Source organism: Aedes aegypti, chromosome 2, assembly GCF_002204515.2.
Source record: "Aedes aegypti strain LVP_AGWG chromosome 2, AaegL5.0 Primary Assembly, whole genome shotgun sequence".
Taxonomy (NCBI): domain Eukaryota; kingdom Metazoa; phylum Arthropoda; class Insecta; order Diptera; family Culicidae; genus Aedes; species Aedes aegypti.
In genome coordinates, this window is record NC_035108.1 from 58,212,316 (window position 1) to 58,239,001 (window position 26,686).

Genomic DNA, 26,686 nt, shown 5'->3' on the forward strand with positions numbered 1-26,686 from the left:
CTGCACCTTCCTCTCTAATCGATGCAACACCCCTATGGATTTCCTTGGACTGTACAAACGACTAGGGTGAATGATTACTTAGCGGAGGTAGCTCCAATAGTGGAGGTGGTGTGTTTTGACATGTTTCAGATAGTCATATGATAATTTTCAAAGATGGACGATGCGAAGCAATAGAATAATATTCATGAAAGTTTATCTTTAAGCTATTCAATACAATAGTGATGCATCAGTACCTGTAGTGGACGGATTCACAAGGACTTTTATAGGAATTTGTTGAATGAATCGTGATTTTCATACATTTGAATGATAGAAAGATTGGGAATCTATCGACTGATACGTTAAATTTACGTATTTTCCTTTAACTGCTCCTCTAATGGTACATCTGCCCTAATGCAGCCAGTCTTCTTCTTCGTCTTCTAGTATACACATGTTCGTTTGTCGAGAGGAAAGCCAAACCACCAGACGTTGACGGGTGGCTGACTGGCTGCTGCTGCTGCTGTTGGCTATCGTGTGTTCGCGTTTTGCTTAATGAATAGTTTAATTATAATTTTCATTCAATTGTGACGTTTAATAAAGCGCGCCAGCCAATGATACCTACTCGGCACGTTTACGGCACAGTGGGTGAGATGTGGGGCCAAAAAACGAGGAATTTTTAAGGTCGTTTGACGGTTTGAAACAAATTTGTTCTGGGTATATCTGTCAATAAGGATGCGGCTTTATTATGCTTGATAGTTCTTGAGCCCCATCCTGAGACTTTTATTTATGTAAATGGTTAATAATAAAGCTCAATCGAAAAAATTTCATTCTCAATTTCGGTCATGCAGAATACTATTAGTTCAGATCAGGGGTTGAATTCTGAGAAAATTGAGCATATCTCTCAATAATCGCTCTCTATAACAATCATGATCCGCTGCAGATCATGAGAGCCTGTTTATCATCTACTGCTACAACTCTGACTATATCGGGGGGATAACAGTGCATGATAAAACCCTCCTAATCAGGCTCCTAACCTGGAGGACACTATTGCTATAGGATGTTCGGGGATTGTTTATCATTCCAGTAGAGTAACTTATCCCCAATGGTAAATAAGCGAGAGGTTTTATCATCACTCTCTCTCTCTCTCTCTCTCTCTCTCTTTGGGTCTCTCCTTCGCTGCTGTTGTTTATCAAGCTAGTTACAACTTGCGAAACATTACCTATCAAAGAACGATATATATGTATATATGTAGATGTGATGTTTTCCTTCGTTTGCTTCGATCGTATTTACTTCAAAATCAATTGAGAACAAATTCTTCAACGCCTGGTTCAGATTGTTATCGCTAGGAGGTATTAGTGTCACAAAGTTCAAAGTAATGTACCTCAAGATCCCTGTTATCTAGAAAGATGAGGTTTTTGGCATTATTCTGAATTATTTCGTAGCTATACTGGCAACGCAACTTCAAGAACGTAATTATTAGCCAGAAAGCTGTCAGCTTTGGCAAATTTTATTAGAAATTTATGAGCTATTTGTAAGAGAACAAAATGATCCTTTATTCATTTGGTAAGTGGCGATGGTTTCCACATTTCGCATTTCTTTTTCTCTTATATTGCCTATGTATCATTTCAGGGTTTATCATGGAATTATAACCGAAACAAAACTAAAAAATTGCCTCAATTAAAAAAAGTTAAATGCGTAGTGAAACGAAAATTGTTACTTAATCTGAAGTTATTGTGGCTCGCACAAAAATGAAATGTTATAAAAAAATAGCAAATACATCAACTCAGCCGATGCTGTTCCGTGAATTGTTGGATAGACGTTTAGTTGTTCGTACTTGTTTGAACTGTTCAGTTAACTAACTTGTTAGTATCTCAATAACCACAAACAATTCTTCGTTGATTTTTTTTTGGTTACTGCCGCTTTAGGAACTTTGCAAAAATGAATGAAAAAAACATCCTGGAATTCAATGGAACTTCAATTACACTTTTCCTTGGAATTTCTCAAGAAAATCAATATTCCCTTTTACTTTATTTTTCCAAAATTTTGTACTGGATTTCTTCGAAAAAATTTCACCTGAAACCTACCAAGAGTATAACTAAGAAATTCCCGAGGGATATTCTATCATGAATTATATCACATTCTATCTCTGCTTACGCAAGTTAAGATAGAAACAAGAAATCTGAATTAGATTAGTCAGACTGTAGTGTAACCGTAACTGAATCTCACACACTTTTTATGCACTCAGTCACTCAGTACTGTTCTCGCCAAAACTTAGTATTATGTGTAACAAATTTCCAATAAAAGGTGATTGACCGCTTCATAATTGCCTTAAGAATACTTGTAAATAGTTAGTCTATACAACAAGATCATATACTTAAATGGCCAAAATTGAGTTCACTACAGTTAACAATTGGTCAACACTTAATATATTTAGTCCATACACGTCCGGTTTGTAATCGTCCAGAAATGCAGGGATCATTTAAAGTTGAAAGTGAACAGACTACAGTACAGTACAGTGATTTAATCAAAATACAGTCAGAATAAACCGTAGTTTGAAAATGTAACAGGAATGCTTTCTAAGTTTCTACTAAAATCATTAAAAAAATCCACCGGGAATTCCAGAATTCCGAAGAAACCCGTCAAAATTTTCGTCAGTAAACTGTACCAGAACTTCACTACAAATATCGACTCTAATTTTGACTTCTTATTTTACGTTGGATCGAAGTTTTATCTCAATAATTTTAATTAATTTCTCTAGAAATCACAATTCTCTAAATTCACGCACAACTGTTCATTTTTTTCGCGTCATTCTGTTAAAGTTTCTAAATGAATCATGAATAATAATTAATAATTTCCTCATAAAACACAAAAATTATGAAAAATGAAAAAAAATGCTCAAAAACATATTCTTTCAAATCGGCAGAGTTAATATGTATGTAAAATTTAAACAAAATGTACAGTGATACCTCCATGAGTCGATGTTCCATGACTCGATATCGACTCATGGAACCATACTAAAAACAAAATTTCATGGTTACTATGATGGTCCCTAGAAGCAGCTTTCCAAAGGATTGCTGTTCCATTGCTCGATATTTCCATGAGTCGATGGTCCCTTCAATATCGACTCATGGAGGTTTCACTGTATCTAGGAAATCTAGGAAAATTTGTTATAAATTACTTGTTATTTGTGTTATTTTTATTTGTAAATTTATTTGTAATGGAATCTGCTTTGCAATGGAATCTACTTTGCAATGGAATCTACTTTGTAATGGAATCTGTTTTGCAAAATAATAAAAAAGCGGAATTCCAGTAAACAACTATAATTCACAAATATATTTATGAAAACACTCAGATAAAAGTTGTAAACATCTTCGAGATGTTAAAAAAAAATCCAACATTTCTTAGCAGAATCATATTACAGTCATTCATAGAAGAAGTTGCATGGAAATACTTTTTAGAATATTTGACAACTCTTTGGGATATAATTCTGATAAAGTTCATAGGCAGAATTCTTACATAAATTGCTGGTGAACCATTAGAGAATCCAGAAGTTCTGGCATCCACAAATTCTGACAGATATCTTAACAGAATTTCAGAAGGAATAATTAACGTATTTTTATAGTAATTTAAAATATTATTATTAAATAAATGTTTGGTAGAACTTTTGAAGGAGATACTCCTTATGAAAATTCTAGCATAATACATAATGGGATACCTCAAGCTAAAACAAGAAAATAAAACCAGCTTTCTCATATAATTCAAAGGTGATTTTTTTAGAATTTTTATCTGAAATTTTAAATAGTTAGTTTTCCCTGATATGTTTTTCAAAATTTCAAATGTCCTCCAATGAATTTTACCATAATACATAATAGAAAATATCTTTAAGAAACTCCATCAAAACACCGAAAAAGATCGCCTTATGACTAATTTAGATTCTCCTGAGACCGTTCCCCGACAATTTCGTTAATATTTCACCAGATTAATTTACATGCATTTCGCAAAAAAAATACCCATAAGAGGTCATTCATTTTTGCCTAAGAAGATTAAAATCAGTTTCTCCAAATATTTGCCTTGACTACGCGAAAAATTTCGGTGAGTTTTTCCCAAAATCCTAAGCATGATTTTTCCAAGATTCAGAGTACAAATATGTTCAGATTCAGAATACAGTAATGTGTCTGGAACAAATTACTTGAATTCCCATTCCTATGCCTGCCTGCATTCCTCCAGTAATTGTATCGAAAATAATGCAAGCAAAACGTATCAGCTGGAATCTCATCACACATTCTCCAAGATGTATTGCAAATGCGCTATAAAAACTCGAATTAATCTAAGCTATTGCTGAAGGATAAAAGCAATATTTCTTCAATAAATTTCCCAATTGTGTTTTGTTTAAAATTAATATTTATATTACTCTGGGAATCCTAACATTTCTTCTGGTATTATGCCTGGAATAACTTCGCGCCTATAAGTCCTCTAAGCAAATTGAAAAAATCTCCAGAAAATTCCTAATCTCCTCACAACAATTTTGCACATCTACTCCTGTGGAAATTACAGAAAAATTGTATGTTCCAGGATTAACCTAAGAATAATCCGTAAAAACATCCAGAAAACATAAAAATCGACGAATATTAATGGAATTATAGGGAGCCGGATCCTATTCATGACACTTTTGATTCACTTCGGCAGTGGGGTTTTTTGAAAGCTACCGGGCTCATATTTGGCCACAATATGCGTCGTACTGAAGTGCTTCTTATTGCAAAGTTTCAGACGATTCGACCTAGAAAAACCACGCACGGTGGTGAAATAGTGTGTGTAGTCAACTATATCTTTTGAATGCCGAGTGTCAGTCCTATAAAAAAATTTATTTGTAAATTATGTAAGTTAATAGCAAAGCCTTAAAAATAAGCTCTTATTTAAACTCCATAGAAATAATGGCAACTATACAAATCATTGTAACTTTTCATTTCCTTGAAGAAATCATCTCAAATTTTCAGAGAAAATGCTTAGACATCATATGTTTTGAATGCTTAATGCAAAACTGATGGTTACTTGGCTAGTTCACAAATTAATAATGATGCACTGGTGGGGAAAATTGTGAAATATGTAAAAATCCCTTGCAAAACAGCTCAAAACCTTCAAATCACGATAACTTTCGATTCCCTCGGTAAAATATTTTAAAATTCACGGAGAAGGTGCTTGAATACTATATCTTTCGAATGGTAGGTGCCAAAATCTTGGACATTTTTTTGCGTTAATAACGGTTTCTGGCACACCGTGCCACCCATGTCAAAATGAATCTTGGAAGTGCCCAAGTACCGTAATTACGGGTGAAATTGATCAGTTTTCACTGTTTTTCTTGTCTGTTTTCTATGATGTTGCCAATTCCAAACAACTTAATGCAGGAAAACAAGTACGACGGTGAGCCTCATTAGTTTATATACTCAAATTTTCATACAGTTGTGATTTTAGTGCTGAAAATCGTCTCTAAAATAAAAAATCAAGGAATTTCATTTCGGGGTGAAATTGATCACCTATCAAAACAATTATTGTTAGTTTTGAAAACAACTTTACTTATTTAATTTGGGCCTCCTGAATCCAAATATGCTTGCCAAATTCTTAACAATGCAAAATTTATGGAAATAATAAACAATTAATTTTCAACAATACCGCAGAAAACGCCTAAATGTAGGCAATTTTCGAAGGAATCTTCTGATATCTATAAAAAAATCAATTATTACAACAAAATGAACAAACTGGTAAGAATTTTGATGATAAAATACGTTTTGGGAATATATTTCAAGCATCCTTACACATTTTCAGGCTGACACCATCTCCAAATCCTTGTTTAAAACTATAAGTTTATTGATGTCTACCAATACAATACAGAGCACGATTATGGAATTTTCTATTATTTTCATAGAAATAAACATTCTTTAACACAAAAAGCTTCACAACATGCAATTCGACAATAGTTAAGACAAACAACGTTGATTTACATAGGTTGTATTGATTTCTGTGCTCTATTAGAGGGAAATAAAATCGTGTGACACAGTGATCAATTTCACCCTACTGATAAATTTCACCCGAATTTACGATAGCTCTGCACCCTACCTGGATAAATTCCCAATTTTTTTTGATGAATTTCTGAAGTTTACCTGGATTAATTTCTGAATTTTTGAAAAGGTTATATTTCTGAAGGATTTACAGAAAGCTTCATGGAGATCGGTTGAATTGTCACTTTCTTGGAGTCCATTTACAGAAGAATGTTAGACCAAAATTCTAGGAAAAAGCGTGTAGTTTGGAAAAAAAAACAGTTTGAAACCCATTTTTTTAATATTCTTGGAAGAGGCAATACACGAATCTATTAGAGAATTAACATATGATTCGCTCAAGATAATTATGGAGGCATATAACAACATTAATAAAAGAATCTGTAGAAACATTTTAAGACAAAATAATTGAGAGAAATTTCTTTGAGTTTTTTCAGAATAAATCTTGTAAGATTTTCTACAGAATAATCCTGAGAAATATCAGCAAGAACCACTAAAACAAAAGCTTGGATGGATTCTAAGACAGATTTCTAGAAGCTGATTCTGGAAATTCGCGAAGCTCGTAAACTTTTGGAAAATCCTATATCAGATCTCGCCAAAAATTAATAGATGTTTTCCAGGAGATAATTTTTGAAGAATTACTGATTAAATTTCTGAAATTTTCTAGCACGGTGAATACTTAGAGATATTGCAAATATTTTTTGAGTTACTATTAAAGGCAGCTGGTAAGGATGGTATTTGAGCTGAGCTCATCAAAATGGGCTCGGAGAGGTTGGCCTCCAATCTGCACCGGCTGATTGTAAGAATCCGAGAAACGGAACAGCTACCGGAAGAGTGAAGGTAAGGGGTCTGCGAAAAGATCGACAAACTGGAATGTGAAAACTAACGTGCGATCACTATCCTGAATGCCGCCTATAAAGTGCTATTCCAGATTATCTTCCGTCATCTACAATCAATAGCAAATGAGTTTGTGGGACGTTATCAAGCTGGTTTCATCAACGGCCGCTCGACGACCGACCAAATCTTCACTGTACGGCAAATCCTCCAGAAATGCCGTGAATATCGAGTCCCAACGATTTTGAAGCGGCTTATAACCGGCATCGCCCGCTTAGAGCTATGGAAAATCATGGACTAAAACAGCTTTCCCGGGAATCTCACAAGACTAATAAGAGCAACGACGAACTGTGTGAAGAATAACGTGAACATTTCGGGCGAACATTCCAGTTCGTCCGAATTCCGCCGGAGACTTCGACAGGATGATGGACTTTCGTGCCTGCTGTTCAACCCCGCGCTAGAAGGTGTTATGTGGAGAGCCGGGTTCAACAACCGAGGTACATTTTTCATAAGGTCCAGCCAATTTGTTTGCTTCGCGGATGATGTAAATATTGTCGGCAGGACATTTAGAACGGTGGCAGATCTGTACACCCGCCTGAATCATATAGACGTAGAGTAAAGATCATGCTATAAATAAAAATAATTGAAGGAGGTTTGAAAAAAAATTGGTGTCGCTGGTAGGATCTCATGGACGAAAAATATCAGGTTGAAAATCATTAGCATTAAGATGTTAAAAGAACCTCCGAGAATTTATTTAGAAGCAGAAACACGATTTGTATATAATGAACATACATGTTTAGTTCCATTTAGACTTCCAACAGATCGAACTGTACGAACGAATATTTTGGAAACATAGCAATTACTTGATCTGCGCGTTTACCCGTTGTGCTTGCGCGTCGCGTTTGGGAGCAGTGCAGTATGCGCATATATAGAAGTCGTGTGTCTCGTAATACCCATAACACACTGACTGCATTATAGGCAGAGACAGAAGTCGACTATGGATGAGAGCGACGGATACGGCGATTAGAGGACTCTCCCCCTTGCGATTGCGATTGAATCACAAACAGAGTTGCGATGCAGTTGCTGCAAAGCTCCAACGACGGAGGTTGAATAATTTGGATTCGATCGTTTTGTGTTATGGTACAAGGAGGAGGCTGCACCTTTCATGAAAGTTGCCTCTATTGCTGTGCTCAAAGTGTCATATTGCAGTGATATCTTAGTGTATGAAGGTGCGGGTTTCATTCTTCTTCCTTGAGTTACGTCTCAACTGGTACAGGCCACGCTTCTCAGCTTAGTGTTTCTTTGAACACTTCCACAGTTATTAGCTGCTTATATTTCCCAATTGACCCAGTTGAAATTAGATGTGAAACTGTATAGACTAGGGAAAGTACAAATGTAAAACGTACGACTTACACGGAGAGAAGTCAATATGGTTTCAAAAAACTCAATCAAATAAAAGAAAAATATCAATTCAAATTTGCCTAAGACTAGTGGTGATCGCTCAGTTTAGGAAGAAGACAATTTGTAAACTGAAATGTCTTTCAACGCAAGTTCTTAATTAGATTATATCATACCGGGGGTATATCTAAAGCCGCGTAGAATTTGGAAAAGGATGTTCAAAAAATTAATTAACATGAGCTACGTCATTCACACTTAAACTGGATGTGTGTACCCCGATAAATGTTAATCAAGCATAATTTTGCGTGTAACACATATTAGCAGTGCAATTTAGCGATCTCCACACAGTGGCTTGTATGCCAGTTGTGGATGTTAGATTAAAAATCAATTATCGCTTTCTCGCACTGATTGGTCGTCATAAAAAAAAACGGCTCATCTAGTTGTTGGCTAGCAACCACCAGCTGCAATTGGAAATTCGAAAATCAGACAATAATTGAATGAACAGAGTGGTGGCGTCGCCGTCGTCGTCATAATCGTTGGATCGAGCACTAAATCTATCAATTGCTGCAGCAGCAGAGCCTCATCAGCCGAGTGCAATCAATTGTACACAGCCATTAAAAAGTGCAACAATTTAACTGCTTCTACTGCTTTCCTCATTTCCCCCCTTTCTGGCAGATGCGGTTAACATTTCGAGTTTCAAGCCACCGCACTTCTTTAATTGAGCTTTATTAGAGAGCTGAACAGATCTTCTTCGCGATCCATCCGTAACAACTGCCGCCGGATTCGGGGTGGCTTTTATTTTCCCTGCTCTATTAAACCAATTGCATCGCATCGCAAGAAGCATCTCCTCCGGCCGCTTGCGCAATCCTTCGATCGTGCTCTGTCGTGAAATGGCAAACACTGCAGCAACTGCAACGAGGGGGTTCCAATAATTGGGAGATGCTCCTGTTGCGGGCGCCTTATACAATAATGGCACAATTATAGCAGATTTCGACTCATTGACGTCGCAGTGACAGTTTTACAACTTTGGGAAACTTTGCCCGGTTTCGTCACCTCTGAGCGTTTCCAGCTCAAAAGGCAAAAAAAGGTGTTTTCAGATCGATTTTTTTTCAATCTGAACAAAACATCGTGCATTTATTAGTAGCTATCTAATAAGGAATTTACCATCAAAATATTGCTAAATTTCCTGAACTACACCTCAAAATGCCATCAAGAAAAGGATTTTTTTAGTTTAACCCTCTAATACCCAAATTTTTATTTTCGATCTTAGAATCATTTTTCGTTATCTAAAATCAATCTAAGCACGTTTTGTACTATGATTTATTTTTATTCGCAAATTTATGAATATTTCAGAATATTCCTATTAATTTTCATTATGATGGAATTGAAATAATTTTGAACCGATTTTTGTTTTAGTTACACAGACAATAAAATATGTTACAAAAGAAAAAAATTCAAATAACAATTAAATTTTGTTATATTGTCAAATATTGGTACCCAGAAGAGAATTCAATCTTCTGGTTACCAGATTTGTGCTCTTGAAAATTTGAAGTTTGGCTTCGATTCTTCTTCACTTTAACAACTGTAGAAGTGCTCATAAAGACACTAAGCTGAGAAGCAGGCTCTGTCCCAGTGTGGACGTAGTTCCAAGAAGTAAAAGAATAAGAAACACCTAAAGTAATTTTTTGATTTACTATTGAAGGATGGTGTTGGAGTTGAACTAAATCAAAATGCGTCCGGAGAGGTTGGCCGCCTGTCTGCGCCGGCTGATTGTCAGAATCTAGGAAACGGAACAGCTCTGGAAATTTATGGACAAGGACAGCTTTCCCAGGAAACTCACAAGACTAATAAGAGCAACAATGGACGGTGTGATGTATAACGTGAAGATATCGGGTGAATGTTTGTTCGAACCCGACCCAGACAACCAGAAGTCGCATAACAGTTTACGAACAAAGTCGTTTATTTACACAAATTTCATCACACCCGCACAACATGGTGGATGATATCGTTTGATTGATGAGTTTCCTCGCATAAAACGCTATTTTATGAGTTCATATGCACATTTCGTTTCCTCCCGTATACTCGTACAAAGTAAGTCGGATCAATCCGTAGCAGCTGTCAAATCAATTTTGTTATCATAAATTAAGTCGCATAAGAGTACAGACTAGTTCGCAATAAAATTTACACACTCGCATTACGTGTTAGTTTTCATCATATAAAATATGCACGTATATCGCCTCCACTTTTGTACGCATAAAGCCTTTTCGCAACATCTTATATGTGAAACTTTGCGCACATAAGCATCGCATAACGCAAAAGGTGATTTTGTTATATGTACATTCTGGCTGTCTGGGGAGGTACGATTTTCACAAGGTCCAGCCAATTTGTTTGCTTCGCGGCAGATCTGTACACCCGCCTGAAACGTGAAGTGACAAAAATCGGGTTGGTGGTGAATGCGTCAAAAACAAAGTTCATACTGATAAGCGGAACCGAGCACGACAGAGCCCGTTACCAATATTTGACAATATAACAAAATCGAGTTTGTGCTGCATTTTTGAAAATTTCAATTCAGCCTGCATCTCAGCTTAGTGTTCTTTTTTCCACAGTTATTAACTGAGGGCTTTCTTTGCCAAAGTTGCCATTTTCGAATTCGTATATCGTGTGACAGGAACGATGATACTTTATGCCCAGGGAAGTAAAGGAAATTTCCATCACGAATAGCCGACCGGGAATCGAACCCAGACACGTTCAGCATGGCTTTGCTTCGTAGCCGTGTATTCGGAGGGCGCGGTAGCCGCGGCCATTGAGGGCCCCAAATTACGCTAGTATAAGGACTTTTTTTAGAGACTTAGTCACTACTTGAATGCATGAAATATTCTATTTTAATAGAAAGTATCTCAAATCTCTTTTTCAATCAAATTGGTCAAGACCAAATATTCGTGTGCTTTTTTGAATATAAATCACACTAAAAGAGAAACCTCAAAGTTTGAGCTAAAAGTATTAAGATTTAGAGGTGGCGCAAGTGCCTTGAAGGTGAATTTTCAAGTTATAAAAAATGGCCTTCAGTTAAATCACCATAACTTCGGAAATTTCTAATCAATTTTGAAACTTTTAGTAACATTATCTTCAAAATTAAATTTATAAAAACTTTGTAGAATATCAAATTTATCTACAATCAAAACTAATCTCAGCTAAAAATAGTTTTCTCCAATTTTTTCCTTATTTTGCTAAGAAAAACTCGTCTTTGTTTGCCCAATAACTTCATAAATACTCAACCGATTGCGAATCTTTTTACACCTTTTTGAAGCAAATTCAGTTGTTTTTTAACTGTCCATACGACACATTTTTCTAAAAGATAGTTTTGTCTTAGTTATTGAACAAAAAATACCCAAAAACATGATTTTTCTAATTAAAAAAAATATTTTTGCAAAATATGTTTGTTTCAAAATCTAAAGGTTTAACAAATGAGAACAACCAGTTTCAGATTTAAAAATAATGTTTAACAGGTCAAAATTTGTAAAAACAAAATCATTTTTCGTTAAAATACCGTGTTGAATCGAAATCCGGACAGCACCAATATCCGGACACTTAATCGATTTTTATTAATTTAACAATGAAATCTCAAATAAACTGATCATATTTTGCTTGTAATTTTAAATTTAAACTTTTTAATCATTTCACTTTTATATACCATCTAGTAACCTTTGCCAAAAAAAAATGTTAAAAATAAAAACAAATTTGCAAACGCAGTTTGGCATTTTTCCTGCGCCGTACAAGTTCGCGTTGTGATGATTTGCATTGGCTTACCAAGCTTGGCTCATTCGAAGTAATGTTGCTAAACGTTTGATTTAATAATTGTTTGGTTCGAAATAGTGATTGTGGTGATAAATTATAAGCTACAATGGAGGCAAGTGGTGCGTGTATATGGAAATTACCTTATTAATTGGTCGCCGTTAAATCAGAGGGGGGGGGGGGGGTGGCAAAACGGTGAGTCGACAACTAGGAAGGAGCGTTCAACACAGCTCTGGTCCTCACAAGTTCCTACCTCACGCTTCCACGGTTCAAACGATGACAAAGACCGCCAGCTAAGGATTGCGTACTTAGCTGGTAGTGCAGCCTGGGCACTGTTGTCCTTCTGACATCAGCTAGATTGAGGAGGTACGTCTCGACCCGAGGAGGAACAAATAACTCCCCAATAACTTATGCATACCATTTTTTGGTATCATACCAAAATTAGGTATTGTTCAGTTGTCAATACCTTAATTTGGTATTATAATGGTATTGAAAAAAATCTTTAAAACAATTAAAAATACTTCATTGAGGTATTAAACAGCTATTGAGGTCGGCTGGAGGTATTGAACTACAATTGAAAAATTTCATTTTTATATGAAAATCCATCAAGTATTATTGAGGTATTACAATACCTGATCTAGTTATCAGTTTGGTGTTCGTAGAATATGCTTGAGATATTATTTGAGGTATTTTACCTCTTATGCAGGGCTAATTCATACCTCATTCAGGTATGTAGTATTGGAAATTATCTGGTATGGAATACCTCAATTTGGTATTCAGTAGTTATTTTCTTCTGCTCGGGGAGCGTCTGTTCACCAGGAGGTGCGGCTCAAACAGCGTCTGTTCTGGTATCCAGCGGCTGAGTAAGAAATGCTGAATCGCGCACAGCTAAATCCAAGGTGGTAGCCCCATCAGCGCGATCGTCCTAGTGTTAGTTGGGACGTTAAACAGAGCTGGCACGATGGCGCTCCGGCGAGACAGGAGTGTTGGCGTAGGCCCAATAACCCGAGCAGAAGAAAATAACTACTGAATACCAAATTGAGGTATTCCATACCAGATAATTTCCAATACTACATACCTGAATGAGGTATGAATTAGCCCTGCATAAGAGGTAAAATACCTCAAATAATATCTCAAGCATATTCTACGAACACCAAACTGATAACTAGATCAGGTATTGTAATACCTCAATAATACTTGATGGATTTTCATATAAAAATGAAATTTTTCAATTGTAGTTCAATACCTCCAGCCGACCTCAATAGCTGTTTAATACCTCAATGAAGTATTTTTAATTGTTTTAAAGATTTTTTTCAATACCATTATAATACCAAATTAAGGTATTGACAACTGAACAATACCTAATTTTGGTATGATACCAAAAAATGGTATGCATAAGTTATTGGGGAGTTATTTGTTCCTCCTCGGGAAGCCACCCGTAAAAAACCTTATTGCGAATAACATAGGAGATAATACGACCCGGAACAATCGGCAAAGACCCACGCGACGAAATAAGGATTACGATTGGAAACTTGGAACATGGAACTGCAAGTCACTTGGTTTCGCAGGTTGCGACAGGATAATCTATGACGAACTACATCCCCGTAACTTCGATATCGTAGCGCTGCAGGAACTTTGTTGGACTGGACAGAAGGTGTGGAAAAGCGGGCATCGAGCGGCTACCTTCTACCAAAGCTGTGGCACCACAAATGAGCTAGGAATTGGCTTCATAGTGTTGGGCAAGATGCGACAACGCGTTATCGGGTGGCAGCCGATCAACGCAAGGATGTGCAAGATGAGGATAAAAGGCCGTTTCTTCAACTACAGCATCATCAACGTACACTGCCCACATGAAGGGAGACCCGACGACGAGAAGGAGACGTTTTACGCGCAGCTAGAGCAGATTTATGACGGATGCTCTCCGCGTGACGTGAAACTTGTTGTTGGCGACATGAACGCACAGGTAGGACGAGAGGAGATGTACAGACCGGTGATCGGGCGGAACAGTCTGCATGCCGTATCTAACGACAACGGCCAACGATGCGTCAACTTTGCAGCCTCTCGTAGTATGGTAGTCCGAAGCACCTTCTTCCCCCGCAAAGATATCCATAAGACCACCTGGAGATCACCCGATAACCTAACCGAGAATCAAATCGACCACATTCTAATCGACGGAAAATTCTTCTCTGACATTACCAATGTTCGCACATACCGCAGTGCGAATATAGATTCGGATCACTATCTAGTTGCTGTATGTATGCGCTCAAAACTTTCGACGGTGAACAACTCGCGTCGAAGCCAAACGCCGCGGCTTAACATCGAGCGGCTACGGGACTCAGAAGTAGCCCAAGAATACGCGCAGCAGTTGGAAGTGGCCCTACCAACGGAAGAGCAGCTTGGCGCCGCCACTCTTGAAGATGGCTGGAGGCACATAAGATCCGCCATAGGTAGTACCGTAACAGCAGCACTAGGTCCAGCGGCCCCGAATCAGAGAAACGACTGGTACGACGGCGAATGCGAGCAGTTGAAGAATGAGAAGGATGCAGCATGGGCGAGAATGCTGCAACACCGCACGAGAGCAAACGAGGCACGATATAAACAGGCGCGGAACAGACAAAACTCGATCTTTCGAAGAAAAAAGCGCCATCAAGAAGAACGAGATCGCGAAGCGATGGAAGAGCTGTTCCGCGCTAAAGACACACGGAAGTTCTACGAGAAGCTTAACCGTTCGCGCAAAGACTTTGTGCCACAAGCCGACATGTGCAGAGACTGTGACGGAAATCTTCTCACGAACGAACGTGAGGTGGTCGAAAGGTGACGGCAGCACTACGACGAGCACCTTAATGGTGATGTGACCAGTAGCGAAGGTGGCACGGAAATAATTTTGGGAGCACGACGAAAGAGTTCCGCCTCTAGATCTCCAAGAGGTAGAAACGGAGATAAGACGGTTGAAAAACAACAAAGCCGCTGGAGTGGACCAACTTCCGAGCGAGTTGCTAAAATACGGTGGTGATGCACTGGCAAGAGCGCTGCACTGGGTTATTTCCAAGATTTGGGAGGAGGAAGTATTGCCGGAGGAGTGGATGGAAGGTGTCGTGTGTCCCATCTACAAAAAGGGCGACAAGTTGGATTGCGCCAATTATCGTGCGATCACAATTTTGAGCGCCGCCTACAAGGTACTCTCCCAAATTCTATGCCGCCGTCTATCACCAATTGCTAGAGAATTCGTTGGACAATATCAGGCAGGATTTATGGGCGAACGAGCAACAACGGACCAGATATTCGCCATCCGCCAGGTGTTGCAGAAATGCCGCGAATACAATGTACCCACACATCATTTATTCGTCGATTTTAAATCGGCCTATGATACAATCGATCGAGAACAGCTATGGCAGATTATGCACGAATACGGTTTCCCGGACAAACTGATAAGATTGATCCAGGCGACGATGGAGCGAGTGATGTGCGTAGTCCGCGTATCAGGGACACTCTCGAGTCCCTTCGAATCTCGCAGAGGGTTACGGCAAGGTGATGGCCTTTCGTGTTTACTGTTCAACATTGCTTTAGAGGGGGTGATAAGAAGAGCGGGAATAGACACGAGTGGCACGATTTTCAGAAAGTCCGTTGAGTTACTTGGTTTCGCCGACGACATTGATATTGTTGCACGCAACTTTGAGACGATGGCGGACACGTACATCCGACTAAGGGCTGAAGCTAGGCGAATCGGACTGAACATCAATGTGTCAAAGACGAAGTACATGATAGCGAGGGGCTCAAGAGAAGACACGGCACGCCCCCCACCTCGAGTTCATATTGACGGTGATGAAATCGAGGTTGTCGAAGAATTCGTGTACTTGGGCTCACTGGTGACCGCCGACAACGACACCAGCAGAGAAATCCAGAGACGCATCGTTGCTGGAAATCGTGCCTACTTTGGACTCCGTAGAACGCTCCGATCGAGCAAAGTTCGCCATCGCACGAAGTTGACCATCTACAAGACGCTGATTAGACCGGTACTCCTCTATGGGCACGAAACATGGACCCTACGTGCAGAGGATCAACGCGCCCTTGGTGTTTTCGAACGGAAGGTGTTGCGGACCATCTACGGCGGAGTGCAGATGGAAGACGGAACGTGGAGAAGGCGGATGAACCATGAATTGCACCAGCTGCTGGGAGAACCAACCATTGTCCACCTTGCAAAAATTGGGAGGCTGCGGTGGGCCGGGCATGTCACCAGAATGTCGGATACCAACCCGGTGAAAATGGTTCTCGAAAACAATCCGACCGGCACAAGACGACGTGGTGCGCAGCGAGCAAGATGGGTCGATCAAGTTGAGGACGATCTGCGGACCCTTCGCAGAATGCGTGGCTGGCGACGGGCAGCCATGGACCGAGTCGAATGGAGACGTCTCCTACGTACAGCAGAGGCCAGCCAGGCCTTAGCCTGACTGGTAAGGTAAGGTACGTTAAATCAGAGGGGATCAAGTACAAAACTTGAGAAAATTGGATTATTCTCTCATTAGATGCAAAATTACTTTACCTCCGTTACACTTTGATCAGATTTGAAGAATGCTGTAAACTACGAGCGATATGTAATAAATTTACTTTGGATGATCAACAAAAATCAATAAAAGTGTGCAGTCAGAATGAACCAAGTGCTTATTACCATAACAGCGAAAATGATCAGCGCGCTTAGGAATGCGAGTAAATGAAAGACATTTCAGAAGATTTGTCAGATTTTTCGACATCGAATTATTCTTCTACTTATCCATCAATAGAAATTTATAAATATTACATGATTCGATGCATTTGCTTTTGATTTTTGACAATTTACCACATTCAGATGGGTGGTCAGAAATTGCAACAAATTCTGTGCAGACAGAGCGGACCAAGTGTTGAAAAGCAATAAAATGATTGATTTCTTGAGTCAATTTCAGAGTCCGATAGAAGTTTACGGTAGTTCTATGGTGTATGTATGGCATGTCCTACAATCCGTTTATTGGACCAGCATATTTTGGTCGGTACTCAAGATTTTCACTTGGTCCACTCTGACTGAACGCATATTTGAATATTTCTATTCTTCAACGCCCTGACCCTGCGAAACCTTATTTTTCAAGCTATCGTAATGCCACTGATTTTGGTATTAACTATATGGGTTATTTAAGAATTTACGATACTGGTGTCAAAGGGTCTTGATAATCTGTTTATCTTAGAGATATGCACCCAATTTGACCATGCAAGCATTAAATGATTGTTATTTTTCAAGAAATTGTTCAGTCAGAGTGAACCAGCTCACTGAACGGTGGTTTTTGGTTCAGTCAGAGTGGACCAAGTACACATAGTCCATAAAAAAATCGTTCTATTAGAGGTTTGGATTATGATTTTTCATGATTATCACTTCACATTATATTGTTTGAAAGTAACATAAAGACGTGTAAAAATATTGAACCGAAATTCAAACGAGTTCAAAAATTACAGAGCGTTAGACTTTAAACCCATTTTCCTCAAAATATCAAAAATGTCACTTGGTCCACTCTGAGTTAACGCCGACCAATTGATTAATTTATGCATAGATAAATGCTGTCCGGGTTTGCGAGCCAGTGATTCTAAATCCGGACATAAGGTGATAACGTTACAAATTGCAAATTTGTGAAGAATATTTGTAGAAAATTGGTAGTTACTGAAGAAATAAACATTATAAGTGATACAACAATAGTTCTACGAAGAAAATCTGCACGAAACAATGAAAATTGCAATGGTATCAAACCACAAGCAAGGAATGGAGGTAATAAAAGCTCGAACTTAATATAAAGTTATGTGTTTCATAGTATAATGTGGAAAGTGCATGTAATACGGTTACGGTAATTCAGATCATTTCCAGTTTAATTGGTTTTCCCGGAGAGGTTTATGGTTTTGCCTAAGCTGTCCGGATTTTGATTCACCAGCGTCCGGCTGACTGATTCATGTGTCCGGATTTAAGGACATGACATGCTGAATTATTTTCACGATTTTCGTATAAAATTTATTTTTTTTTTGGTAAAATATTCTTCATTTTCATGATCATGTGACCTTAAACTAATTGTATGCAGACCACTCTATAATAAAATAATATAATGAGGTAGTGAAAACAGCTCTGGAAGATTTGGTGTTGTTAGGGGACGCAACTTTCTCGGGAAAGAGTGAAACTTCTCGATAGCAGCTCACTGTATCTGCAGCTTCAAGACTGCAACGAATTCAATTTATTATAATAATTCACAGTACAGTACACTAAATAACTTACATTATAGTCTCAGGACTTGCTCTCCGAGATGCGAATTCCCTAACCGGCTATTTTGGACACTGCCGGTACTACCGTTGTATAACTCTCATCATCATGCAAATTAACTACTATCTATAAAGTACTCCAACTGATTACAAATCATTCTATTTGACAGTTCATCAATGGACTGTAATGACAAACATGCTAATAAGTCATACGGTATACAATGAGGAGGTTGGGACTCACTACACACGGAAGGAAATCGCTGTGTAATTTCCAACATACCCCCACCCGTGTAGTCCCAACTTTGTCATTGCCTTTACGTATAGAAGCTGGACGAAATTTGTTCTTATGATTTCTGTAAACATGGTGTAGAATCTTTAACCTATTCCTAAGTATGTAAGCAGATGATTTCACAAAGATTTCCTTTGAACCATCTTTTAACTTAAACTTTAGAGGTCTGAATGATCCGATGTTTGGATTCCCATACACATCATTTCGTAATAGTACCCAACAGGTTTTACTCTAATAAAATTAATAATTCGAGACCCATATACTGATCACCTTTCCAGTGGGAATGTAGAAGAACCATCTGAACCGAAAACAAGATCGCAAATATTGCTGGATTCATTGACAGTTCGGCTCTGAATAACCACATTTGCAGGATACTGAATTTTCTATTAGCCATACAGTATTCGTTTCTACATAGAACAGCTGTTTCGATGGAACGGCAACTATCGTACACACTATGGCATCGCTTCTCTATTCCGAGATGTAACCCGTTGCTGTGAACCATGAACATCGATGCTGTAGTAGTACGCTCTCGTTCTCCCTCGGAATTATCGTTGTTATCAATCTCCCATCGCAACAAAATGCTCTCGTATCGGCTACCCATACAAATCGGTGTTGATACAGAATCACACATGATCCCAAAAAGCTTGATCTGCATCGCAAGAGCCAATCCCCTCTCAGACATAATGCGTTGTGTTTGTAACTGTGTACTAATATTCGATCCACCCGGATCGAATCCCGAACCTTCAGTGCTTCTTAGTAGATTATAACCTTCTCTTGAAATACAGTCCACTACTTCAAACTCCAATACTCGGCCATTTTCTCGTAGGCGTACGAAGCTGTTTACGAAAACGACTATTGGTACTAAACCGTCTGTTGTACATCTGGATGATGTGTATGTAGATGATACATGGCGTATAGTAACTGTTTTTCGTATTGGTTCTCTCTTGTACATGCGAGATTTCGAAGTATAGTGTTCTGGCAGATGGTTGTAGCAAGTTGGCTTTGTATTGGCGTAGTCATTATTAAATTCGCTGGCTACTTGAGTGACCGGTATGGTATTGGTTTTCCATGCCCCCCTACCAGCCAATAATCCATAGTTAATGTTTCGATTGTCAATCCTCGATAGTTTTGAGATTACATATCCATAAAACAGCCTTTTGGTTTTATCGTACTTCCAAAGGGTCCAAACTGAATGCTTCCTTTGCTTATTGACCACTACTTTAAGCTTTGGACACACATCTAGCTGAAAAACTTTTGTGGTCGCTGTGTTCGCTTCTTCTGTTCGGGCCACGGAGGGGAAACAATTGGATTGTGACGGGATGAAAATTTCATCAGAATCGCTTATTGGATCATATACAACCGTATTGGAAAAACTCCATCTGAAGTAGGCTGTGGCTGGATTTACTGGCTGTACTGTAGCCTGCTCCTTACTACGAAGCTTAACATTTTCATAGTGTAACTTCCTCACGACTTCTTGAGTTGACATCTGACGTAGAGCCAATTCAACATCCTCAGTGGTCGCCGTGGTGTGTAAGGCCCTACTTGACTGAACGACTTTTTGGGTCGAGTAATGGTGGCTCGGTCTTATTCCATCGACTAGTGGAGAAGGACCGCAGGTATACTCAGGCAGGGGTCTGTCACTCAACGAATCGTGCGCAACTGGCATAACTTCGCCGACATCTTCCCTGCAATGCTCCATAACCTTAGCACTCCTCTTACTTCTACGGTGTTCCCCGAGTTTTTTAGCGGCTTCCTTTGTTGCTTGCTCGATCTGCTCCAAGCTCCGCGCATATTGCTCTTGTGAGTGACGAATGGCTTCTTCATACTGTACCATACTTTGTAGGTGCCGCTCTTCTAACAATTTTAGCCGTAGCTTTATCCGTTCGTTACGGGTGGCGCATCTACCGTTGGAATCCATATCTACCTCGACTCAGGTAAGATATAATTCTTGAAGTTTGTTAGGGGACGCAACTTTCTCGGGAAAGAGTGAAACTTCTCGATAGCAGCTCACTGTATCTGCAGCTTCAAGACTGCAACGAATTCAATTTATTATAATAATTCACAGTACAGTACACTAAATAACTTACATTATAGTCTCAGGACTTGCTCTCCGAGATGCGAATTCCCTAACCGGCTATTTTGGACACTGCCGGTACTACCGTTGTATAACTCTCATCATCATGCAAATTAACTACTATCTATAAAGTACTCCAACTGATTACAAATCATTCTATTTGACAGTTCATCAATGGACTGTAATGACAAACATGCTAATAAGTCATACGGTATACAATGAGGAGGTTGGGACTCACTACACACGGAAGGAAATCGCTGTGTAATTTCCAACAGGTGTGTCTTAAGCGTCCGGATATTGATGCAGCACGGTATCATGTTTTTGGGCAATTTTTATTGAATAGCTTGGTCAACACTATTTTTAAGTAAAATGTGTTGTATGAACAGTTTGAAAACAATTAAATTAAATTCAAAAGCATGTTGAAAGATTTAGAATCGGTTGAATATATATGAAGTTATGGACAATCAAAGATAAAATTATTTGTAAAATAAGGACAAATTTGGAGTACATTACTTGTAACTTAAACTAGTTTTGATTTAGAAAAAAATGGTGTTCTACAAAGTTTTCATAAATTCAATTTTGAAGGGAATGATGCTAAAAGATTCAAAATTGGTTGGAAAATAACAAAGTTATGTATACTTCACTGAGGGTCATTATTACTTGAAAATTCGCCTTCAAGTCGCTTGCGCCACCTCTAAATGTTAATAGTTTTAGCTCAAATTTTGAAATTTCTCTTTTTATGTGATTTGAATTCAAAAGAGCACACGAATTTTTGGTTTTAAGAACTTTTGAAAAATAAGCCGCACCCGAGATCGCAGCATTCTGTGAGCGAGGACGGACGTTCTAAAATTATGGCTGTCATTTGGTTGCGTACAAAAAGTTGAATTTCATTACGATAGAGTTCTGGCTTATCATGTATATTGCAAATTTCTACAATTTTCTAAAATACCTGATTTTTGTGCATGGTTTTATAAGTGAAAGTGAAGTGAAAATATGATATTTTAAGAAAAATTAACTTTTGCTGATGGTGGCAGCTTGTTCGTAAATTGAAGAGCTGTAGAAATTTAATGAAGTGGGAAAAGCTGACCCGAAAAAATCGGTGGATTTGGAAGCAGATGATTCTGATTAACAAGACTTCAAGCAGGTGTCCTATTTTAACCATCGAGAAGTGTTTGGGCTTACGATTGGAGAAATAAGTCGTTGCTCATCAATTTGGTGAGAGAATTCCATTTGATTATTTTAGAAATGCTTGCTGTGAACAAATCAATTTTAGCTTCATGAAAATTTGTGTATGGATTTTACCGTGGTTAACTATGTCATAGCGGCACTTTTTCCGAGACACTACGCTTGCTACTTAGCAAGCTTCAATTTTGATTTTTTGCCCATGCATGAATGCCTATTCTTGCTCATGTGTTTTCCATGCACTGATTTGTTTCATAATGGGAATGGGAATGTTTTCTTTGAGAGAGCGAGTAATGGCGCTTAAGCCAAGGCTCTAGAGCCGGGGTATATGGCAGAAATTCCTATGTCCCATCCCAGGAATAGGAAAGTGCACTACGATGGAGTGCGCCCTAACATTTTTAGCAAAGCCACTCCTAACGGTTTTATCTATCCCCTAAAATGAAACGGTTGGTACGGTTGTCCCCGTTTCTTCCTTCAAACAGTTTAGAAATTTTCGTCTATCATATTATTCATGAGTAAATAATCTGATCGCCGTTAATTTCTAAACTATCTTCAATGCAAAATCTGCACAGTGGGCCTGGCTATTTTAATATTTGTATCATATTACCGATTTGCTGGATGGAATTCTGGAATTTCCAGGATGCTTTTCAACATTGGCTGTGCAAGCGCTTAGAATGGAATAGAATAGAACATCCTGACGGATTGTTTCGTGAAATAGGTATTTTCAAGTTCTGCTTTTAGATTTTTCCTAGAGGTCAATGGGTGATATCTGGCGATTTTTCATTGCTAAAGTAAGTTTTCTCACAATATGTTGTCCAGTTATGGGATCCAAATGGAATCCAGAACGTGAACTAGAGCAAGAATCTAAATTTTGCCCACAGTAGACATGGTCAAACATATTTAGGACTAGAAGTGCTCATAAGAACACTAAGCAGAGAAGCAGGCTCTGTCCCAGTGAGGACGTAATGCCAAGAAGAGGATTAATTCAATAGGATCTAAAGCCTTGTCCCAATTTTAGTATCAAACGGAATAATCCCAGTGTTAAAAAGTTGAACCCATGTGACGTTTTTTGTCGACTAAGTGAATCAAAAGTGCCAAGGTTCAAATTTGGACCCATTTTTATATTAAAGTTTAAATACGATATCGCCGTTATTTGAGCGGGAAAATTTTACAAAGTAGTTGCAAGAACACGCTCTTTTGTGTTGTTTGATGAAATTAAAATTTTATCCAAAAATTATGGACCCTATTCGAAAAAGGTAATGTAGGGGGAGATCCCCCAGTACCGGACAGCACCCAATACCGGACAATGTCGAAAAATTGAGAAATCATGGTCCAATCAAGATGGTTTATTAGTAGAAAAGAAAGCTATTATGGAGACTAATGTTTGCGTAGAATAACACATCCTTGAAATATGCATGCCTTTTTTTAAAAGTAGAAATGTTTGAAAATCTTTAAAAAATTGACGTATCGCCTTAATTTTGAGCCTTTTTAGTAATTATTTTGAACATGATAAAATACTTCGGATCACGCAAGCATCATCAAACATAATCTTAATTTGATAGTATGAATGAATTTTGTACCATAACTGAACTAAATATGGACAAATTAAAATTTTAGTTAAGCACCTCCTGTCTCCCAGTTTCGGACAGCTCGATTTGTTATATGATATCTTTGTAATTATTGCACCAGTGTGTCAAAACACATTCATTATTAATGGATTTAGTCGATCATGGTATCAAACATGCAATAATATTAGGAAGAATGAACATTCAGAACAACATCGTAAAATGTGCTATTTTCCATCACATATGAATGAGATTTTTGATAAACATCTTGCAAACTAAGAAAAACTAAAATTGTTCTTGTAAATGTTACAAATGCAGTCAATTGGCAATTATCTATCTTTCCTATAGTAAAAACATTCAATGATGTTCAAATTTACAGAATTCGAGGCATTTCCAGATCGTGTCCGGTATTGGGTGCCATCTTTCAAGATCGATCAATTTGGTACTAAAATACATCATCAAAATGCAATGTTAACATTCATATTTATGTTTTCAAATTTATTTTTATACACTATAAAAACGATAACATTTATCATAAATGGGTAACAGGAGCACATAAAACTAATATTTTTTGAATTATGAGTTTAGTGGCTTAAGTGTCCGGTACTGGGGGATCTCCCCCTATACGCGATTTACGTTTTGAGCTGGAAATGCTCCTATTGGGAGGAGTCAATCGCTCGATTTACGGCGAGTGAACCCTCATTGCTTAAACAGCGATCGGCAATTACTGTCAGCTTCCCAACGACACAGCCAGCATGGGCCTCCTGTTTCTCCATTCGGCGATCAGTCTAGCAACTTGGGCCCACCTGATGATCTCTTTTCATGCATGCTGCCTGCAACAAACCAACCAATACGTAGTGGATGCTAATGTCTAGCGAATTTCTCTAGGGGGCCCATGAAGCGCGGGAGGGCCAGACAATCGCGTTCCAGTGGATGATCGAGCGGGGCACAGCTCGATCAAGCAGCAGCGCCAACGACTCCGATTGGTTACGAAACTTTTAATTGTAGAACTGTTTCACGTGCCGGCCTGCAGCCCACGAGCTAGAAGAGAACCTTGTGTGAACTGAAGACAAGGCAAAGGGTTTTGGAAGGTGCTCTCGGACCGTGCTCGAACATCTGGTACCGATGTCGGGGAGACAGAAGTGGCATATCTCGGAACGGGTTTGTGTTGTCTTAGATCGATCGAGAGTCGAGACAGGCGAATGATTTTCCGCAGCATAATTTATCGATATGTATATATTTAGTATGTTGTCGAAATGCGCATAAACTGAGAAGGATGGAGTTCTGGAAGGACGGTGGAACGGAGCATTGAATGTTGATTAGTCATCAAGATGTCTACTTCGCTAAGGTAAAGAATTCATGATATATGTTTCGTCATCATGTTAACAGTTTTATGTATCTCAGGGTCGTGGATTTAGGCAGAAATTTTTCTTTTTTTTTTTTTTTTTTGCAAAATAGGGGTTTGTTTTGAAAATCCATTTGTGACTGAATTGAACTGAAATTATTTATCGAAGTCGGAAAGGACCCGGATTATATTCAGATTACGACGCTAATTTTCTTAGGGTGGCTAATACTGGTACAATTTTCCTACAGTAGTTATATTGCATTTTTTGGTGTACAAGTTGACGAACTATAACCAGATTTCATGAAATAACTCTTGGAAACGAATATAGGTAAGTTCGAATATCCTCCGTAGTGGAACATTTCAAGTTTTGTACAACGAATAATAGCGCTTGCGACGAAGTACATTGCAACCCTTGGTTGATTCGAAGGCTCAAAGAAATAAAATCAAAATGAATGAAGCTTACAAAACTAGAGTTATTGGCCATCGTCATATCTGCTTCCTACGACCGGTAGACGTGACGATAATTTTAAATTCTCGTCGTTATATTTAAATTTCGCCAAATCTCAAAATAGAATATAACTTTGATGGATTATACACTCCGCCAAACGACAACTGGCTGCATCAATCTCCGCAGACTCCACCAGCCAACAATTCGTCTCCTTCGACCTCCTCGTCCTAGAGTTGTGAACTTTTGGCCAACCAACGGCACTTTGGCAGATCGCTGAGATCTCTGCGCGTCCCCGCTGTAACTGTAAGCCAAGCGGCGAGACGTGAGACAGAATCGCGCGTCACGGCTGGTGTTGTGTTCGGTGTCCGTTATTTTGATACGCCACAACTCGCGCACTGTCAAAAGTTAATTTCTTAGAGGATGCCCCGCTTGCCCAAATGACCGACCAAGACGCACTTAATGTATACGGCGTGTGCTATGTGGCGCTGACTGAGTCGGGCTCCTTGAAAAAAAAAACGGAAAGAAATGGTAAATCTGCAGTAGGGTGAGGCTTAGTTTTTGAAAGTTCTCAAAACCAAAAGTATATTTGCTCTTCTGAATTCAAGTTACATAAAAAAAGAAACCTCAAAGTATTACCTAAAAAAAGTTAAGATTTAGAGGTGTCGCAAGCGACTTGGAGGTAAATTTTGAGATGTAGTTTACATAAACTTTGTTAATTTTAAACTATTTTTTTCCAGCATAATTCTGTTAAAAATTGAACTTATGTAACGTTTTTAGGTCATCAATTTTGTCTCAAATTATATCTACAGTTACCTTTCCAAATAAACCACACCCTAATCTATAGCCGTCGACGGCTTTAACGAGAGATGCGCGCGATGTAAACGTGTAGATTTTTATCTCGAAGATTTGCTGCCACTTTTTTTTTGAGTTGACTCGCCGCGACACAACGCTTACTGGTGGCGTCAAACGCTCGCGCAGTGTCACCACGGGTTGATCTATCGCGCAGAAAAACATGAGTGATGCCAATCTCGCGGGGGGAGGGTGCACTTTCTCGTGACTTGATTGGCAATTTTCCGCGAAAATGCACCGTGTCGTTTTGATTCAACCTCGCACATTACAGAGGCCTAGATCTGCGCTACGTGACGATGGTTGATTCTCAAATTGTGAGTAGTTTTGGATAGATTATAACACATTTCTATCAAAAGCATTCACAAATATCCAAATTTGATATAATAGCAATCTTATATGCTTTTGGTAACAGGGGATTTTTTTTATTTCCGTACAAAGTGGGCCGAAGGGTCTCAGATTTTCATGAAACTTTTTTCACAGGCAGGGCTCATCAATATATAAATAAAAAAAAAAATTGAGGAAAATTCAGGGTTGCTTATTTTCCCGGAAAACTCAGTTGGATTTTTTTTGTTTTCCTCTGACACTACTTACTTTGAAAAATCATAACTCAAGAACGAAGC

The 26,686-nt window shown here is 38.5% G+C and overlaps 2 protein-coding genes across 5 annotated transcripts in view; both read right to left on the reverse strand.

Annotated features, from left to right (window-relative positions):
• LOC5579146 (transcriptional coactivator yorkie) overlaps positions 1-26,686 on the reverse strand; it is a 171,081-nt gene that overhangs the window by 91,317 nt on the left and 53,078 nt on the right. The window lies entirely within an intron of this gene.
• On the reverse strand, positions 18,206-20,928 carry LOC110675580. Of its 3 annotated transcripts, XR_002499616.1 has the most exons (3): positions 20,691-20,928; positions 18,331-20,633; positions 18,206-18,273 (listed from the first exon to the last, which is right to left on the reverse strand). XR_002499616.1 is itself a non-coding variant. In XM_021840919.1 (2 exons), the coding sequence occupies exon 2, from the start codon at positions 20,519-20,521 to the stop codon at positions 18,830-18,832; it is 1,692 nt and encodes a 563-aa protein (XP_021696611.1). In that variant the 5' UTR covers positions 20,522-20,633; positions 20,691-20,928; the 3' UTR covers positions 18,251-18,829. The 3 variants fall into 3 exon arrangements, 1 of the variants encoding a protein (XP_021696611.1); XR_002499618.1 differs by having other exon boundaries at positions 18,331-20,928; XM_021840919.1 differs by having other exon boundaries at positions 18,251-20,633.